At 45.6% G+C, this 15458-nt stretch overlaps 1 protein-coding gene across 2 annotated transcripts in view; it reads right to left on the bottom strand.

Moving 5' to 3' along the window:
- Nucleotides 1-7729: 7729 nt before the first annotated feature.
- Nucleotides 7730-15458, bottom strand: part of QSOX2 (quiescin sulfhydryl oxidase 2) — a 28283-nt gene continuing 20554 nt past the window's right edge. For both annotated transcript variants that reach the window (XM_053373628.1, XM_053373629.1), the window contains exons 10-12: nt 14224-14374; nt 9804-9992; nt 7730-8463 (exon numbers count right to left, since the gene is read on the bottom strand). In XM_053373628.1, the coding sequence (XP_053229603.1) occupies nt 7970-8463; nt 9804-9992; nt 14224-14374 (834 nt within the window). In that variant the 3' untranslated portion in view covers nt 7730-7969. The remainder of the gene's footprint in view (nt 8464-9803; nt 9993-14223; nt 14375-15458) is intronic.

Genomic DNA, 15458 nt, shown 5'->3' with positions numbered 1-15458 from the left:
ACTGAGACAAGACCCCCCCCCCCCGAGTCCGCCTTGTAACGCTTCAGCCTCCACCTGAGTGAAAACGCCTCCAGGCAACCACAAAAAGAACTGTGGTGAAGAACCCTAACGCGTTTCCTTTGCTTTGTGGAGAATGTCACAACTACTTCTTCTTCATCATCATCATTTAAGTTTCCCCTATCTAGGACTCTGCCTGGAGGCGACGGATCCAGGCACCTCAGTGAGGACTAGGGTCACGGTGCGTATTTATAAATTTATTTAGTTATCCAGTTGCTATTCTGCCCTTCCTCCAAAGGAGCTCAGAGTGCATATTGGCTCCTTCAAAGGAAGGGTGGAATGGAAATTGAAACTGAATAAATAATTATTCCTGGGGTGCAGCTCTGAGGAATTTGCATCCCATTTTTGGCTTCCGAGTGCCAACTTTTTGTCCTCTTCCAGAAGACTCGCCCTTTGACCAGCAGCACCTTCCTAAAAACTTATCTAAAGTTGGTCTGTGAGCACTTAGAAAAAGATGCTATTGATACCTAAGATCCAGCATGGCTTTCTCAAATAACAAACAACTCAGGCCAGATAAATCTCATTTCTTTCTTTCTTTTTGATAGAGTTACAAGGTTGGTGGGTCAGGGGAATTCTGTGGACTTAAGTTTTGATTTCAGCAAGGCTTTTGACCAAGTCCCACATTGTATTATTGTGAGGCAACTGGTAAAATGTGATCTGAACGAGGTAACTGTTAGGTGGATTTGTAGCTGGTTGACTGACTGAACTGAAAAAAATGTTCACCAATAGTTGCTCATCATCCTGGGGAAAAGGGACAAGTGGGGAGCCACAGGGTTCTGTTCTGGGCCCATTGTTGTTAAACATCTTTATAAATGACTACGATGAAGGTTTTGAGGGGATGCTCATCCAATTTGCAGATGGCACCAAACTGGGAGGGATAGCTAAAGCTGCAGAAGACAGAATTGGAATTCAAGATGGCATTAACAGATTGGAGAATTGGGCCCAGACTAAGGCAGAAAGAACCAGCTGCTCAAAAAAAGATGGGGAACTCTTGGCTTGCCAGTAGGATCTAGGGGTCTTAGCAGACCACAAGCTTCACATGACTCAACCTGTAATACAGCAGCAAAAATAAAAGTGAATGTTATTCTAGGGTGGCAGATTAGCAACCAAACCTAACAAATGCATATTCTTACTAGTTAGCATGAGAAACGGCTAAGGCCATAGAGCTGTATTGCTGATGCACAGATACTCAGACCATAGAAATACCATTGGTAGAAAGGGCTCTGTGTGATGTCATTTCCCTTCTTCTCCAGGAGAGAAAGTAGTATATTGATACTTCTTGTCCCGCCTCCCTCTCTCTTCCTTTGACCAGTGTTAGATGTAGACATGCCTCTTCCTTGCTCCAGTTTTAGACACATGCCTGAAGCTGGTTATAGCTGTTACTGCTACTGTTGCTGTGAACTAATGCATGATTATAAAATGAATCTTATTTTTAAACTTACTTTACAATTGTTGCCTGATATTTTTGTTAAGTGGGGTAAGAAAGGGGGAGCCAGCTTACTTCATAGCTGAATCTGCTGAAAACAAGGTTTTGAACCCAATTCCCATGCTTTTAATTTTGCCTCAAGTATTTTGAAACTTTGTCCAACCCACACATATAGGTGCCTGGAATGAGAAATTGCAATTAATATATACTCTTCTACCCATTAAAACCCATCCCATACAGAGCAGAGTGACCAAGATTCTCAAAGGTATTGAAATCTTATGAGGAACAGTTGAGGATGTTAGGGATGTTTAGTCTGGAGAAGAGGAGAGGGGATATGACAGCCATCTTCAGATATCTAAAGGGCTGTCACATGGAAGATGGAACAAGCTTGTTTTCTCCTGCTCTTGGGGATAGAACCTGAACCAAAAGCTTCAAGTAAGAAGAAAGGAGAATCCTACTAAATATCAGGAATAACTTTCTGAAGGTAAGACTCTCCTTCTTTGGAAGTTTTTAAAGCAGAAGTTGAATGGCAATGTCAGTGATTCTTTAGCTGTGATTCCTTCATAGCAGGGGGTTCAACTAGATGACACTTAGGGGACCCTTCCACCTCTACAGTTCTATGATTCTATGACCATCCTTGAATTGAAGGGCACCCAGATGAGACTCCCACCTCTTCCTGGTGGAGGAGCTCAGTTTCATTACCTGGGGCAGGGCAGGGCTTCTATGGTAAACTGTGTGATATTGCCCACATCATTGATTAATTATGACCATAAATAACAATAATCCAGGGTATATGAGGTGTTAGAGGAGGAGTAATACCTCTGGTGGAGGACATGTTCTGCTCCTTCTGGGATAGTTTGCCCACCTTTGGTCCCCACCCTGCATTCAGCTCTCACCTGTGGCTCCTAGATGCTGTCATCTTGTAACAGCAGCCACACCCCATTAAATTACTTTGACTGGCCGGCTAAACCAGGTGAGAGTAGCTGATGTATCTCAAACCCTTGATGAATTAGGGTAGAGGTTTCATGTGTGTAGGTGTGTCGTGTGAACACTTCCCACACTCCTTCCAGGGCTGGAAATTGACTAGTCTAACCCCTGCTTTGCTAGTAAAATTTTATTACTGTGTCACAAAATGATGCACGTCTAAAAAGTGTGTCACCAGCATGAAAAGTTTGGAAAGCTCTGAGTTAGGGACTTCCCCTGCATGCAAAGACCGGCTCCAGCAGATGAGACCAATAGTGGGTCCAACGGTGAAGAAGGCAGTTTCTGCAAGTGCTGTAGAGGGAAGTGAGGGGCAGATGGGGCTCATCAAACCTCCACTGTCTTGCAGGATATCTTGGGGAGAAGAAATACTTAAGGAGCAAACCCTAGGAGCCAGTGTGGTGTAGTGGTTAAGAGCGGTAGTCATGTAATCTGGGGAACCGGGTTCGCGTCCCCGCTCCTCCACATGCAGCTGCTGGGTGACCTTGGGCCAGTCACACTTCTTTGAAGTCTCTCAGCCCCACTCACCTCACAGAGTGTTTGTTGTGGGGGAGGAAGGGAAAGGAGATTGTTAGCCGCTTTGAGACTCCTGAAGGGGACTGAAAGGCGGGATATCAAATCCAAACTCTTCTTCTTCTTCTTCTTCTTCTTCTTCTTCTTCTTCTTCTTCTTCTACTACACAAATCCAGAGTGTAGTCCCTAAGTCAGTTGGGTAGCCTCTGCTGCTTCCAACCAGAGTCCAGCTGCTCCCTCATTTTTATTGGAGGTTTTTAAGCAGAGCTTGGATAGCCATATGCCAAGGATGCTAGCTGGGATTCCCGCATGGCGGGGGTTGGTCTAGATGGCCCTTGGAGTGCCTTCCAGCTATACAATTCTGATCCTATGTGAAGAAAGCTTGCATACTAATAAGAGCAGGATAACTGGTGCTTAAAGTCTAGGAAGACATGGGAGAACCTCCCTCTCTTCACCAACTATAATCAATCCTGGAGCATAAAATTTACGGCATGTAATGCCTTAAGAGAGAATATTATGAAAATGATTTATAGGTGGTACATGACCCCAGTCAAGCTTGCAAAAATCTATCATTTGCCCGATAATAAATGTTGGAAATGTAATGAAACTGAAGGCACTTTCTATCACCTTTGGTGGACGTGCCCAAGGATTAAAGTCTTCTGGGAAACGATATATAATGAAATTAAGAAGGTACTTAAGTGTACATTCCATAAAAAACCAGAGGCTTTTCTCCTGGGCATGGTAGGCCAATTGGTGTCAAAGAAAGATAGGATGTTCTTTATGTATGCTACAACAGCAGCAAGAGTGTTGTTAGCAAAGTATTGGAAGACACAAGAACTACCCACACTGGAAGAGTGGCAGACGAAGGTGATCGAATATATGGGACTGGCAGAGATGACGAGCAGAATCCGTGACCAAGGGAAAGAGACGGTGGAGGAAGACTGGAAGAAATTTAAATTTTATCTTAAAAACTCTTGTAAGATTATGGAGTGTTAAAATGTCATGGTTTAAGTAAAGCAGATTTGCAGCGATAAATGATTGGACAAGAAGAAAGAAAAAGGGTTAAAGAAAGGAGTTAATAAGTAATTCAGACCAGGGGTTGCTGGAAAAATTTGAAATAAAGATGCAGAAAAGGGAGGCATGGGGAAGTCGCTGAAATTGGAAAAAACTTATGAAATTATACGTGTTTATATGTTTGTTTGTTAGTGTTTGTTTTTTGTATTGTTTTATAATATATGTTGAAAAACCAATAAAAATTTATTTTTTTAAAAAAATATAATCAATCCTGGAGCAGATTCAGTTTCTGCTGCTTTCCAGAGTGTACAGGTTCACCAAAGGGGGTTGATTGATTGCTATTCTATCCCACTTTTCTTCCAAGGAGCTCAAGGTGGTGCACATAATATACTCAAAGTGGCTAACCAGATGCTCCAGAGGGAAGCCCCTGAGCAGGATCTCAGCATAAGAACACTCTTTTGCTGGGGTCAAGTGAAAGAGGGGCAAAAGAGAGGCAGTTAAGAGAGGACAAAAACCACCACCTGCTTTGGGCAGTAGGTGGTGCCAGAGAGCAAAGAACCAAGTACCTTACAGGTAAGAAAGAGGGGTGGAATCAAACATGCAAACTACATCCAGGGGGTTGGACTAGATAGCCCTTGCTGTCCCTTCCAACTCTACAGTTCTGTGATTAAATGGAGGCCACGAAAGCAGCACATAGAGAGGGGAGTGAATGTGGCTCGTAACTCAGAAAGGAGAAACATGCAGATGGCAGGTTAGAATAATAGAATTGTAGGGCTGGGAGGAACCCCCCAAGGGTCATCTAGCCCAACCCCCTTCAATGCAGGAATCACAACTAAAGCATCCCTGGCAGATGGCCATCCAGCCTCTGCTTAAAAACCTCCAAGGGAAGATGTTCATTGCAAACTTGGTAGCCAAACACCATGCGGATTTGCAAAACTGCCTGCAAAATTTCAAAACAAAATCAGAACCACAAACCTCTTGAGATCAAGCTCCACTGACCACAGGGAAGCTCACTGCACACCCATTTCCTTTTTCTAAAACGTTGTCCATGTTGGAAGGGCCTAGTCCACAGCAGCCTTCCCCATGTATTTAAAGTGCGTGGCTTCTCCTAATAAATCTTGGGATCTGTTGTTTACCTATCACAAATCTAGTTTCCTGCACCCTCAGCAAACTATAGTGCCCAGGATCCTTTGTGGGAAGGCTTAGGGTTTAAATGTCCACTGTGTCTGAAAGATTGTATTCTTGGTTACTGCTCCCAGACAACTCTGGCACTCCCATCCTAGTGAAATTAGACTGGCTTCCTCCTTGCTGTCCTTCCCCTGGCAGGTAAACACAGTATTATTCCAGCAGGCCTTTGAGAACTGAAAACAACAACAACAACAGCAACAACGGCTTCTCTTACTGCTGTATGTGTCTTTGCTTTAATTTGTTTGTTTTAATCTTTTATGGTTTAATTGCTTTTTACCTATTCATAGAATCGTATAATTATACAATTGGAAGAGATGCTGGGGGTCATCTAGTCTAACCCCCTGCAATGCAGGAAAATCAACTAAAGCATCCATGACAGATGTCCATCCAACCTCTGCTGAAAAACCTTCAAAGGAGAGTCTACAACCTTCCAAGGAGTTCCAAGCCACTATAGAACAGCTCTTACTGCCAGAAAGTTCTCCCTGGTGTTTATTTGGAATTTCCTTTCTTGCAACTGGAAGCCATTGGAGTCCTACACTCCAGAGCTGTTAAGGCCAACTTCAATCCCTTTAGTAGGTTTCTGGAGCACCAACTTAGTTTCTTGTGCATTGATGAAGCTATTATCCCCAGAACCAGGTGTTCCCCTGCGGTTTGTAATACAGTGGTACCTCAGGTTAAGAACTTAATTCATTCTGGAGGTCCATTCTTAACCTGAAACTGTTCTTAACCTGAGGTACCACTTTAGCTAATAGGGCCGCCACGCCGCTGGAGCATGATTTCTGTTCTCATCCTGAAGCAAAGTTCCTAACCCGAGGGTTAGTGGAGTCTGTAACCTGAAACGTCTGTAACCTGAAGCGTATGTAACCCGAGGTACCACTGTATTGTCTCCCTCCCCCTCAAGATTTAGCTTACAGCTCTCCTTATCAGGTTCAGGAGACCCTTAGCAAGCACATTCTTGTTAACCCATTTCCTGCCAGAAGGCCTTCCTCAAAGAAGCAGAGACCATGACCCAAGAAGCCAAACTTTCCTAACAACACCACCTGAGCAGCCAGTGGTCTACTTCAGGTATTTTCTTCTCTCTTCCTGGGGCACGTCCTTCAACAGGAAGGAGTGTTGAAAAAACCACCAGTGCTCCAAGGCCCTTCAGCTTCCTGCCCAAAGTCCCCTGCTATACACTGAAGGCTGTGTCTGGCAGTTTTATTTGCACCTACATGAATCTAAAGGAAGGGGTTGTGGTCAGTGGGATTTATAAGACTTGGCAACTTCTCTGTCACATTCTGTGACAGAGAAGTACCCCAAAGCTATGTATATGCTCCTTCAGAAGGAATGTAATCCCATCAACAGCAGGCAACCTCCCACCCATACTATTTAGGGAACCACCCCATAACAGTGCCTCAGTCTTATTGGGATAGAGCTTCAGTTTGTTGGCTCTCCTACAGCATATTACTGAAGCAAGGTAACAGACCAGCACATCCACTGCCACACCTGCAGATGTAAAGGAGAGCAGAGCTGTGTGTCATTGGCATATTGCTGACAACCTACTCAAAATAACACCACAGTCTACTCTGCTCAATTGAGAAATTCCTCATCTTGCCCAGTAGCTCCAAGAGTGGATAGGTCAGCCTCAAGTTGCTGGACCTTCTCTTCCAGCAAGGCAACCAGCTTGCACTTGCTACTAGTGTACTTTTGCACGTTCTCCAGCAGGAAGACAAACATGGCACAGGTGTTGCAGGTCACTGCAGCAGCTCCCTCACTCTCCATGTCTCTTGGTTCTACACACACCATGAGACAGCACTCTGGGCTTCCCCCTTAAACTCTCCCACTAAACACCCTCGCAAACACCCTGTCCATGAGCTCCCAGAAGCTGCAGTTAAGCAGAACTGCTGCTGGCTGCTAACTCCTCTTCCAACTTACTGCCTCCTTCAGCCTGTCTTCTTCTCAGCAGTGGCCACAGCCCCTCAAGACCATGTGCTCTAGGAGAGCACACAGCCACACCCACAAACTCACAATCAAGCTTCCAAACAGCTCAGACAAGCAACCAGCCTTAATCCAAAAGAAACAAACTCACACTCTTCAGTCTCCTCCAATCCCCCGCCATACGTCCCTATTTACAAGACTTGATCACGAACTCCCAGAGGCTGTAATCAGCAAAAGAAAATTATCTTTTAAATAATATATTTTAGATGTTTTTGGCTTTTCACATTTCATCCATGTTGTTTTAATTTGTGGATGTCGCCTAGAATCCCAGTCTGGGGAAAACTTGGGATATAAATAAAATAATAATTATAATAATAATAATATAATACTATTATTGTTTATAGTACTTTCTCAAGCTGCTGCCCCTGGCTGCCCCATCATTCCAGTGTGATCCATGTTTCCAACGGGCTGAGCATCCCACCTGGGGTAAGCTGGATTAGCAAGCCTCCCCACAGCAGAGTATTCAGGAAATATTTGCTATAGAAGAGTATTTATGTTTCCTTCAGAAACCTGTTTCAAAAACAAACTCCCTACACTTCAAGAAACCAAGGTGTGCAAGACCAGCGGAAACACTTTAATGTCTGAAACACTTTAATGTCTGTGTGATGTGTGTGTTTGGCAGTTACAGGCACATGTTTCAAATCCAGTCCATCCCACAACAGGGAACTCCAGGAAGAGCAGTAGATGAACACTTGGAAGGAGGGAAAGCCCTTTCCCAGAACAAGAAATACTGCTTTTTGAGAAGAAGAAAAAATCCCTGATCAAAAACCTTAAAGCTGCAGGCCAAGAGAGAAAACGGGGCTTCCTTCTGGCCTAAACATATGGACGGGGATGCCACAATTTCCGGCGCTTGGACCTCATCCGGAAAAAAAAGTACATGATCATCAGGAAGAAAGAGGATGCAATGTAAAGGACAATGCAGAGGCTCATGTCGACATTGGAGAACCCTAGCCCCAGGAAGGAGACAGCTGGCTTCATTTCCTCCTTGGCCAAAGGCTTGTTTTGGTCTTTGGCTAGTAATATGTCCAATACATGAGACTCAGGATCCAGCTGTCGTTCCAGATTAGGGATCCATTCTTCATTCTTTCTGACGTTTTTCTTATGGGAGTTTTCGTCTCCCTCTTCTTTGGATCCCTCCTCAGTGTAGGTGTAGAGAATGTTGTCGCTGCTGTAGTGACGCTTCAAGAACTGAAGGACTTGGGCTTCATTCCAGGCATGCAGGCCATTTCTTTTTTCGTGGCAAAGAGGGCAAACGTCTGGTGTCGGCCACTGGAGTTTAGGGAATTTTGGGTCTTCGTTCAAGCCGCCTGTCAAGAAGGGGTAGAGAATTAGTTCAGGAGCAATGCATGAATCACAGAATCATATAATTGTAGAGTTGGAAGGGACCCGAAAGGCCATCTATCCCAACCCCCTGCAATGAAGGAATTGCAACTAAAGTATTCATGTCAGATGGACGGATTACAAACCAAAGAATTAAAAAAGTGAATTTGCTTTACAAATCACTTGTCAAACTGCCAATATAATAATACTGTTAATACAAATCTTTGGTGCAATGACGTTTGGAAGGCTGCAGACAGTTCTGGTGGGCTCACTTTAAAAGGGAGATGGAAAACAATCAAGGAGATGGAGTGACTCCCTTATGAAGCAAATGGAGAAATGGGGAGGGCTCTTGTGCTTGGATCCTGCTTGCACATTTCCCATTGGGCCAACAGGTTGGCCACTGTGAGGACAAGATGCTGGACTAGATGGGCCACTGGCCTGATCCAGCAGGCTCTTCTTATGTCTTTATGTTGTTTATAATCAAAGTTCCATTTTTGGAGCGATGGCTTTCACTCTTTAATACTTGGTGTCCACACAAGTGGGCCCTGCAGTCCAATGGTGCTGCTTGGAATGCCTCTTGTTCAAGGTTCCAGTCTCCCATTCTGTTTCCCAGGACACTTCTTGCCATTCTCAGTTTGGAGGAACAGATTGCCATGGTTTGTTAGACCACAGCTTCCTGTGACAACTTGAATTGGGAAATTCTGGTTTAAGCATGGTATACAGACCAGGCATAGTTACTTTTGTGGGTCAGTTAGAATTACTGGATGGATGAATATGTTAATATAAGAACATAAGAACATAGAACATGGCCTGCTGGATCAGGCCAATGGCCCATCTGGGACAGCATCCTGTTCTTACAGGAGCTGAACAGTTCCCTGTGGGAAGTCAGCAATCAAGAACCAAGTGCAAAAACCCTCTCCCCTCCCATGGTTTTCAACAACTGGGATTTCAGAGGCATTGCTGTCTCTTACTGTGGACAGAGTATAGCCACTGTGACTGGTGAATTTGTCTAATCCTCTCTTAAAGCTATCCAAGTTGATGGCTGTCATTGCCTCCTTCGGGAGCAAGTTCTGTAGAAGTACTTTCTTTTCTCTCTACTAAGCCTTCCGACACCAGATGTCCATGAGTTCTAGCATCAGGAGAGAGGGAGAAATATTACAAACTCTTATCATGTTGCTTCTAACTTGTCTTTTTTCTAAACTAAAAGACCCAAACACTGCAACCTTTCCTCATGGGGGAGTCACTCCACCCCCTTGATCATTTGGGTTCCCCTTTTCTGAAAGCCCAAGGAGAGACTGGTCATCTTGTCCCAGTTCTGCTTTCACACCTGCCAGACGGGCGTTCACAACGTTGTGCTTCTCCCAGAGCCACAGCACGGCCTCATCCAGGGTATTCACATCCTTCAGTGACTCCTCAGCCATCTCTTCAAAGTGCTGAGAGCACGCTCGGCACCCAAAGAAATCCCGAATGTACTTCCTCAGGACCTGCAGAACCACCTGGGGGTTGCCTTCAAAACCTGCAATGAGAGGTAGGCCAGCAAGGCTGAATCAAAACCAAATTCTAAAACAAGCGGTGCCCATCAACATCCCCCATCGCATTTGGGCTGATTCACCTGCAACTCAACAGAAATGGGACTACAGGGTGATTTGTCATCCATCATGAAGGAGGACTTGGAAATGTGTGGAATGTGTTGGCAATGATCAGACAAAGTCCACAGATTCAAAACGGAACACAAGATATAGATTACATTAACATTTTCAAATATTTTTAAATAATTGGTTGTGAAATTTGAGAGATGCCTTAAGCTAGACAATTAAGGGAAGAGTTTTGGGTGGGTGGGTGTCACACACATACACACACAAAAATATTTTTTTCATTTTTAAATTATTTTTCTTAGCCTTGCTCTGCTTCTCCAGGACCTCCACCTTCTGCAGGAGTCTATTCCACTGCCAAGTGGCTCCTACCATAAGAAAGTTACTCCTAATGTTGACTTGGAATCTCCTTTCTTTTAATTTCTCCTCATTAGCTAATGTCATAGAAAACAGAATCAGGATTCAAGATGACCGTAACTGTTTGGAGAACTGGGTCCAAAGTAACAGAATAAATTTTAATAGGGACAAACTTCAGATTCTGTACTTAGGTGGGAAGAACCAGCTGCACAAATATCAGATGGGGGACACCCGGCTTGCTAGTAGTACATGTGAAAAGGATCTAGGGGTCCTAGTATGAGCCAACAGTGTGATGCAGCAGTAGCAAAAAAAAGCTAAGGCTATTCTAAGCTGAATCGACAGAAATATAGGATCCAGATCAAGGGAAGTCATAGTACCACTCTATTCTGCCTTGGGTCAGACCCCACCTGGAGTCCTGTGTCCAGGTCTGAGTGCCACAATTTAAGAAGGATATTGGAAATCTCAAACGTTTGCAACAGAGGGTGACCAAGATGATCAAGGGTCTGGAAACCAAGCCTTAAGAGGAACAGTTGAAGGAGGTGGGTATGTTTAGCCTGGAAAAGAGGAGACTGAGAGGAGATACAGTGGTACCTCGCAAGACGAATGCCTCGCAAGACGGAAAACTCGCAAGAAGAAAGAGTTTTCCGTTTTTCGAGGTGCTTCGCCAGACGAATTTCCCTATGGGCTTGCTTCACAAGAAGAAAGCCCATAGGGAAATCTCCGGGGACCTCTTTTAAAATGCTGGCGGTCGGGAGCAAAGACTTTCGCCCACCGCCGGCCTTCAGAAGAGGTCCTGGACCTCTTCTGAAGGCCGGCGGGGGGCAAAAGTCTTTGCTCCCCCCCGCCTGCATTCCCGGGATAGCGGAGAAGCGCAGCGCGTTTCTCCGCTATCCCGACGGCTTTTGAAGCCTTCGCTGCCATCCCCCAGCATTTTAAAAGCCCCCGGGACAGCGGAGACTTCTCCGCTGTCCCGGGCGATCTTAAAATGCTGGCGGGCGGCAGCAAATCCTTCGCTGCCGTCCCCCAGCATTTTAAAAGCCCCTGGGACAGCGGAGACTTCTCCGCTGTCCTGGGCGATCTTAAAATGCTGGCGGGCGGCATTCGCTGCCGCCCGCCAGCATTTTAAAATCGCCCCGGGACAGCGGAGGCTTCGCTGCCGCCCGCCAGCATTTTAAAATCGCCCCAGGACAGCGCCCCACCTCCCGCTGTCCCGGGGGCTTTTAAAATGCTGGCGGTCGGCAGCGAAGCCCTCCTGTCCCCGGAGCTTGTGGGGCGGGAGGTGGGGAGAAGGGCTTTTCTTCCCACTGCCAGCCTTCAGAACAGCCTTCTGAAGGCTGGCGGTGGAAAGAAAAGCCCTTGTCCCCCCCCCCCAGCCTTCAGAAGAGGTCGGGGGACAGACTGTCCCCGGACCTGGTCTGAAGGCAGTTTCCATAGGAACGCATTGATTGATTTTCAGTGCATTCCTATGGGAAACCGTGCTTCGCAAGACAAAAAACTCGCAAGAAGAAAAAACTCGCAGAACGAATTAATTTCGTCTTGCGAGGTACCACTGTATGATAACCATCTTCAAATATCTAAAAGGCTCTCATATGGACAATGGAGCAAGCTTGATTTCTCCTGCTCTGAAGGGCAGGACTTGAACCAATCGATTCAAGTCACAAGAACTTGACTAAACAAGGAAGAACTTTCCAATAGTAAGAGCTGTTTGACATTGGAACGGACTCCTTTGAGAAATGATAAACTCTCCTTTGGATGTTTTTAAGCAGAGGTTGGATGGCCATCTGTCAGAGGGCCTGTCTGTGATGCTTTGGTGGAGGTTCCTGCATTGCAGGGGGTTGGACTAGATGACCCTCAGCATCCTTTCCAACTCTATGATACTATGATTCATTTAAATCCATTGGATTGGGTCCTACCCTGTGGAGCATAGAATCATAGAACAAGGAGGAATACAGAATCATAGCAGCAAAGAATTGTAGAATTGAAAGGGACTCCCAACTGTCATCCAGTCCCCGGTCTAACACCCTGCAAAGTGGGAATCACAACTAATGCATCCCCGACAGGTGGCCAAATTCTTCTTCGAAACTGCCAATGAAGGAAAGTCCACTGCTTTCTGAGGGAGTTCAAAATCTCTCCACAGAGCTGTTTTGCAGTAAGATTTGCAGAAAGATCTTGGGCAGCAAAGCACAGGGCTGGCTCATCTGGATAAATATGGGTGAATTATTCAGAGGGGATTGCTTGGATCACCATTTCTCTGCACCACTCTTGAGGGGTTTAAGACAGACGGAAAGACTCCACGAAAAAGGCTCCTTCCTTTGACCAGGCGAGGGATGCATCTTGTGTAAACAGCTGCCGTCACCCGCCCCCGAACTGCTGCGATTCAGGGTAACCCTAATCTTTAAAGTGGGCAAGTCCAATCAAAGCCCACCTGCGGCTGGCAGGATTAGGGGGAGAATCCGGCTTTTTAGTAGATGGGATTTAAAAGCAAGCAATAAGGGGGGGGAACACCTCCCAAGACCTAATCCGGCCGCCTGACCCAATTCTTTTGTCGTAAGAAGCGATAAAAAAATGTGGCCTGGTTTCAACGGATGGCAAAGTATGTGGAAGACACACAGAGACATGCAGACCTTCAACTTTCAACCTTCCTCTGGAACGGAAGAGTTGGCAAAAGAAATTCAATAGGGACAAATGTCAGGTTCTGCACTTAGGCAAGAATAACCAGATGCACAAATAAAGCATGGGGAACATCTGGTTTGACAGCAGTACATGTGAGAAAAATTCAGCAGTCCTGGTATGAGCCAAAAGCAGCAAAAAAACTAATGCTATTCTACACTGCATCAATAGTAGAGTCTCAATCAATGAAAGTAATAGTACTATTCTGCCTTGGTCAGACCCCACCTGGAGTCTTGTGTCCACTTAAGGGCACCACAATTTAAGATGTGGTGAAGCTGGAATGTGTGGAAACAAGGACTTATGATGAACAGTGAAGGGAGCTGTGGATGCTTAGCCTGGAGGACAGGAGACTTAAAGAATATATGATAGCCATCTTCAAATATCTAAAGGATGTCACACAAATATGGAGCAAGCTTCTTTTCTGCTGCTCTGCAGGGGAGGACCCAAACCAGCACATTCAAATGGCAAGAAAGGAGATTCTGACTAGAGGACCTTTCTGACAGTAAAAGCTATTTGACAGTGGAATGGTCTCCCTTGGAAGATGGAGGACTCTTCTTCATTGCGAGTGTTTAAACAGACATTGGATGGCCATTTGCCACGGATGCTTTCATTAAGATTCCTGTTGAACTAGATGGCCCTTGAGGTCCCTTCCATCTCTACAATTCTACAGTTCTATGATGCTGAATTGCAGCTCTAGCCTGTCATACACTCCTCATCTTTTTATGACGCAGCCTTTTCTGCGACTGAGCCAAATGTTTTTGCAAACATGCTCATCACACAAAGACAGCACTTAGGCAGCTCCCTTACTTTGCTCCTGTGCAAACAAGTGATCCAGCTTTCAGTGCATGGTTGCAAGAAGCAGGGAAGCCAGTGCTTTCCCCAGAACCCCAACACTTTCTGTTGCACTTGAGCTGACTGCTTCTAACTGCAGCGCATGCCCAAAGGATGCCAGACCCGCTCCCCCACTCCTAAAATCAGCCTTCCTCTAACTGGTGCCTTCCAGAGAGGCTTTGGACTACAGCTCCCATCAGCCCCAGCCAGCAATGATGCTGAGGCTGATGAGAGTGGTAGTGCAAAGCATCCCTGGAGAGCTGCCTTAGACTCTCAGAGGGACCAGCCATCTCCTACCTGTGTTGAGCAGGACCTGTGGCCGGACAGCCGCCTGGACAGTCAGCATATGAAAGAGCTTCCAGAAGGAGCAAGGGTATCCCCGCAGCTCTGCCCGGCTGCCCTGGCACCCGACCCACTGGATGCGGCTGGGCAGGAACAGTCCAGAGATCTAGAAAGAGCCAGTATGTGTTAAACAAAACTACCAGTATCATCATGTCATTATATAAATCTTTGGAAGACAGTGTGCAGTTCTGATTACCTCAACTCAAAAATGGGATTACAGATTTGGAAAAAGTTTGAAAAAGGCCAACCAAAATGATAAAGGGGATGGTACATGTTCCCAAGGAGGAAAGGTTGCACTGTTTGGGACTTCTTAATCTAGAGAAAAGGTTTGTTAAGAGGCAACATGAAAGTTTTTCTACCTCTCACAACACTAGAACTCATGGACATCCAATGAAGCTGAATGCTGGAAGATTCAGAACAGATAAAACAAGGTCCTATTTGACTGCAGAATTCTTTCCCACATGAGGCACTGAGGACCACCAACTTGGATGCTTTTAAAAGAGAATTCAACAAATTCATGGAGGGGAGAGTTATCAATGGCTACTAGCCAGGATGGTTATGCGCTGCCCTCCACAGTCAGAGGCAGCAATGCTTCAGAATCCCAGTTTCTGGAAACCGCAAGAGGGGAGACTGCTCTTGTGCTCAAATCCTGGTATCCCACAGGCAACTGTTGGGCCACTATGAGGGCCACTGGCCTGATCCAGCAGGCTCTTATTATGTTCATAAACACCTGGAGAAGCTGGGATTATTGTAACTGACTGTCATTTCAGCATCTCTTTGAAAGGCTCAAAACAACAACAACAACACCACCACCAATATCAGCAATAGTGACAAGACCTGTAGATGATTCTGCCAGGACATGTACAATCACCAGGGCAAATTGCTTTGAGGTTTTCTTTCCATAAACAGTGAACTACAAATTTTCTAACCAAAATAAATAAAAATATCAGGCACTGGGAGGTGGTTACACCTCTCTACACCAGATTGCTGGAATTGGAAGTGGGGCGACTGTGCTCATGGTCCAGCTTGAGGGCCTTCAAAGTAGTACTTGGATGACCACTCTGAGCACAGGATGCTGGCCTAGAGGGGCCTTTGGTCTGATTGAATGCAATTAACAAGTTAGAGGGTGTGCAGAGGAGGGCAAGGAGGAGGATCAAGAACTAGTGGAAACCAAGCCTTAAAAAGGAACA

Source organism: Podarcis raffonei, chromosome Z (genome assembly GCF_027172205.1).
Source record: "Podarcis raffonei isolate rPodRaf1 chromosome Z, rPodRaf1.pri, whole genome shotgun sequence".
Lineage (NCBI taxonomy): Eukaryota > Metazoa > Chordata > Lepidosauria > Squamata > Lacertidae > Podarcis > Podarcis raffonei.
Note: the sequence above shows the minus strand (reverse complement) of the source record. Positions and strands in the feature narration are given on the sequence as shown.